The sequence below is a fragment of the Anarrhichthys ocellatus genome, unplaced genomic scaffold, assembly GCF_004355925.1.
Source record: "Anarrhichthys ocellatus isolate YVR2014 unplaced genomic scaffold, GSC_Weel_1.0 scaffold29, whole genome shotgun sequence".
Taxonomy (NCBI): Eukaryota; Metazoa; Chordata; class Actinopteri; order Perciformes; family Anarhichadidae; genus Anarrhichthys; species Anarrhichthys ocellatus.
The window spans coordinates 1,058,873-1,063,893 of NW_022280059.1; the positions used below are offsets into that span (position 1 = coordinate 1,058,873).

At 44.1% G+C, this 5,021-nt stretch overlaps 1 protein-coding gene across 2 annotated transcripts in view; it reads right to left on the bottom strand.

Moving 5' to 3' along the window:
* Positions 1-1,041: 1,041 nt before the first annotated feature.
* Positions 1,042-5,021, bottom strand: part of pld3 (phospholipase D family member 3) — a 9,121-nt gene continuing 5,141 nt past the window's right edge. For both annotated transcript variants that reach the window (XM_031863759.1, XM_031863760.1), the window contains exons 7-12: positions 4,844-4,971; positions 4,062-4,259; positions 3,819-3,958; positions 3,412-3,577; positions 3,175-3,274; positions 1,042-2,250 (exon numbers count right to left, since the gene is read on the bottom strand). In XM_031863759.1, the coding sequence (XP_031719619.1) occupies positions 2,063-2,250; positions 3,175-3,274; positions 3,412-3,577; positions 3,819-3,958; positions 4,062-4,259; positions 4,844-4,971 (920 nt within the window). In that variant the 3' untranslated portion in view covers positions 1,042-2,062. The remainder of the gene's footprint in view (positions 2,251-3,174; positions 3,275-3,411; positions 3,578-3,818; positions 3,959-4,061; positions 4,260-4,843; positions 4,972-5,021) is intronic.

The window sequence follows — 5,021 nt, forward strand, 5'->3', positions numbered from 1 at the left end:
GTACAGGAAGCCAGTGTTTACAGTGTTTTGATGAAATGTCACTGTAGCCTGAAGGGAAAACAAATCTACCAAATATTGATTTGGGTTTGGTCGGCACTGCAGAGACTCTGCTTGAAAAGACTCTGATAAGGAGCAGAAAAAAACTGGATATTTATACATTTATCTGAGCTCTGTGACCTCCCAACAAGAACAAAGAACTAAACCGCCACCACCTCAGGCCCGAGTCATGCTCCATCCACTTCTGTCTGCTGGGGACAACCAGACACCTTTTCGACAGGTGGTCCTCACGTCTTCCTCCCTGTATACTGCTGATGAAAACTCAGCAAGGTCTATCCAATATTACACCCTCCATTTCTAGCACGAGGAATAAAACTCAGTAGCTCAATTTCACAGAACGAGAGCATCACGATCAATGAAATCCTTTTCCTCCACACTACTTCACTATAACAGCAACAGAATTTTAAATGACTATATATCCGTTTGTCTTTCTCTTTGAGCTCCTTTCTGTGGCTCAGTAATTGGAATCCAGTCTGACAAAGAGAGACGGCCGTCCTACAGCAGACCTTCTGCACAGTAACATCATTAGATCATTATTAGCACTGCAGCTCCACAGGCCATTCCGGCTGGCTCAGAGAGAGTCAATTATGTTTCAAGGGAAACGGCCATAACGAGATCCTACATGCTTTTTGGAAGTTTTAGGAACATGAACTCAATATTGGTTCAAGGATTTTAACTTTTTAGTATTTCTGGCATTGAGGGGACTGTGTATGAAGCAGCAATTAGACGATCATGAAGGGAATGCTGTTTCGTTTTAAAGGGTGCGGATGTGTGGAGAGAAACATTATGTGACTAATATAGTTAGAGTGGTGCAGGTTGCTAGGTGAATCAGGAGTCATGACCTCATTGTTTCTTTAACCCTGCAGCTCCTTTACTTGATGACAGTCTGAAACATCGTGTGACGTAAGAATGAAACAAACAGAAGTTGTGAGATTGTAAATAAATGAATATATATGTGTATCAGAGTGAAGCACTTTAAACAGGTTTGATTCAAACACATTTATTGAGAGTGATTTCTGTATAAAGAGGAAGCTGATGTCCACAATATTCCTATCAGCACACCACGACTAGCTTCTTCAGACAGCTGCCATAACAACCACCTCTTCAGCCATTGGTTCTTTCAATCACTCCACACGGTGGAAATTAAACAAGTTCATTTAAAACTTTCAATCTATCGTGTACACGGCTGATTTAGTATTAAATTAGTTTATTTTAAAAACCAGTCATGAAGACTGAGTAATCTTATGAACAGCTCACCGGCATCAACATTCATTATTCCAGACTACAGCAAACTAAAAGGATTCATTAAGAAAACTACTTCACTCCCTGAGGTGAGCTGGGATATTACAAATAAACCCCACTGAGGCTGGTGAGGTTTTAAAACTAGACACGGTGATCGATGAGTAGATCACTAGACACTGTGATCGATGGGAGCCAGTAGATGTGATTCATCATGAAACAGACCTGACTGAAGAAAAGCTGACACAGCGCCCTCTTCTGCTACTGGCACCATAGTACATGACGGAAACCCCGTGATTAAAGAAAATAAAGTCAGTTTGAGGTTTTTAGGAGAAACAACAACTGTTCCACCAACATGGTCCGATGTTACAGATGTCTTATTACACATGTAGTTTGAATCCCGGGCCAGCTTTGATAGAAACACAAAAGAAATGCAAAATAATAATTGCCTTAAAATAAAAAATGGCACCTGTGAACAACCCTTTAACAGCTGGCAGCACTGGTTTGATGGCACATTCCTCTGGTTAAATAGGAGTCAGCACTAAAGCTGTGATTAGCTAGGTGTACTGGAAGTCAGCTATCTTTCTTTGGACCGTAGCCAACTGGGAAACTCCGCTCCGCTAAGAGGTCGTCTGATTTCTCAACTCAAGAGTTTCCGTGTTCACCGCGAGGACAACTGTCTCAGCTGGCTGGTGAAATACTGAAACAAACTACAGCACTGCAACACGTGTTGGCACACAAGTGTCCACACTGCCGGTGGTAAAAACTAACACAAGTCTTTGTGGTTGGAGTGCTGGGTGAGAGGGGTGCTGTAGGCGGAGTCCCAGTCCCTCTCGAACACGGCCTTCAGCTGCGACTGGACGGTCGGCTCCGAGGACTGAGACGCGGTCTGGTTGACTACCAGCGCCGAGCCGGCCGTGCTCATGAAGTAGTCACCTGACCAGTTAGACGTACCTGAAGACACAAACACACAGATCAGATCTCAGCCATTTCAGCGCTGTTGTATATATATATTAGTGCTGGGCAAGTTAACGCCTTATTTTCGCGTTAACACATTCATTATTAATTAACGCCGACAATTATTTTATTGCGCGTTAACGCATTTTTAAAATTTATTATTATTATTATTTTATTATTTTTTTTTAATTGAAAGACAAGAGACAATACATAGACACAACAACAAGAGGATGACAAGAACAGTGGGATAAAAGCCAGCAAACATCCTATAGTCAGTTGTGTATGTGTGTGTGTGTGTGTGTTGCCGTAGAGAAAAGGCGACTTCCGCTTCTGGTCGAGGGGGGGGGGGGGCAGAAATAAAGAGAGAAGCTGCACCAGCTGTTGCTCTCCCTGGAGACTACTGGACATCGCTGCGGTAAAGTCAGCAGACACTCAGATCTCCGTGGTCAACTCAGCAGACACTTACATGTTAGTGCACCTATATGCTGAAATTCACGGTAAACGCATTTAAACGGCACAGATCGGGAGCGAGCGAAGGACTTTGAAAGTTAGCGGTAAGATTAACGTGAGACAACATCCGGTTTCTTCAGACGAACATCCGGTTTTCAGAATAAGATGCCATCAAAGTATGAATTATATTCACATTAAGTATAAAACATGCTACCTGCATCTCGTGAACCAAATGTTATTGCACTTTTGTTCATATAGCAGTACTTTTAAAATGAAAATGCGCAATACACTACTTTTGAATTCATTATTGAACTTTGCCATAACAATGGGATTAATCACAAAAATCCATGCCCAGCACTAATATATATATATATATATATATATATATATATATACACACACACACACAGTCAGATGTGAATATTACTGTTTTCATTATTGATTCAGCGTGCAGTGTGCGTGCAGCCTTACCTATGTAGGCTATCTTATCAGTCACCATGTACTTGTTGTGGTTGACTCTGGCAAAGGGAATCTCCTTCTGCTTGGGGCTGGCCGGCACCACAAACAGCCTCTGCATGAGGAAATAACAGTCATCAGGTTATGCATTTGACTATAAAACAGTCATCATAATATGTACTAACTCCTGTCTCTGTGGCAGAGGACACATGACCAGCTCTTCTTATGAAGAAACACAGAGGAGCTACTCACCACCTGGATGTCCAGCCTGCTCTTGGGGTCGTACACTGAGGCCAGAGACTTCAGGAAGGGAAACATGACTGGTTGGGTGCTGGCCCAGCAGCTGATCAGCAGGCGCACCATGACCCGCTTCTCGTACCCGACCCGCCTCAGCTGGGTGTCGATGTCGGCCCAGTACCTGCAGGGGGGGGGGGGGGGTTGCCAGACGTGACGTGGCGACATCTGTACTAAATGTCATCTAATCCATCTAATAATTGTTGAGATATGTTGTTCTGAACCAAAGTGGTGGACGGACGTAGCGTCATGTCGCTAACAAGGCTAAAACATGACCGTGAGCAGCTACCTAAGGGCTCCACAGACTCAAAACTGACCTCTGACTCTGCTAAACTGTCCTCCCTGTAGTGAAACGTCACTTCTACCTTTTAGGATGGGAAAACTCCATGGTGGGCAGGTAGTTCATGACAGCGATGTAGATGAAGCTCTCGGCGTCCTCCATCACGCTGAGGATGGACTGAAGGTCTGGAGTCCGGCCGGCTGCACAGAAGGACGGAGGGGAACTCTTCAGAGGGGAGAGAAAAGAGATCTTGTAAATGTTTTGTTCAATTTTAAGCAACGCGGGGAGCCTTAAACAAAAAAACCTCCCGTCCCTGTTCTCATCTCACCGACAGGTAGACGTTGGACGGCGTGCTGTTGAGCGGCAGCTGGAGGGGCGTGTCCTTGTTGTAGAGGGTGGCGAATCTGTTGGGCCAAGGTGACGGGATCGACTGACTGTCTCCCAGGAGCCAATAGGCTTCGAAGATCTTACCCAGGTCTGCAGCCAAGCAGCTGCAGTTGTAGACCACCACACCCAGCTCCTTCACCTGCACACCAGCACAACATTCACGCCAAGCACAGATGTTTTTAAACTGCGGAGATGAGTAGGGAAAAAACTGCAGGAGCACAGAATTACTTCATATCAAGACATTGATGTAAAGACTGTTTTCTAGACTTTTCTAAACTTATTTTGAAAAACATTTATCTGGTAATTCCTGAGATTGAAAAAAAAATTAGAAATGTCCTAAAGAAATGTCTTAGAAACATATGAGATGTTGGTGCACTCGGGACGCTCATGGAAGTGACAACTCAGCAAAATCAACAGGCCACTGAATATCTGACTAGGAAAGCTACATTTGAGATATTGATGACGTCACAGTATTAAAGCAAATTGAAACTATTCTTTCTGCACGGCGTGTGACCGAAACTTTTGAGGCGACACAAGAACTTCCTCCTAAAAGCAGAAGACACGTCGTTCTGCTCGCATGCTTTTCGATCCGATTCAGAAAGCTAACACTGACTTCTGAAAGTAACAACTCAACAATACTGAACAATTCATTATCCACCCGGGAAACCATTTAAGACATTTCCATTCACATGATTAAAAAAAAAAGTGATTGTGAGTATTAACCTGTGTGAGGGACCTCCAGTCCATGTTGGCGCTGCCGATGTAAATGTGCTTCTTGTCCACGACCCAGAACTTTGTGTGGAGGACGCCTGAGGTGAGCTCTCTCACGTTAACTGTCCTGATGTCAGCTCCTGACACACACACACACACACACACACACACACACACACACACACACACA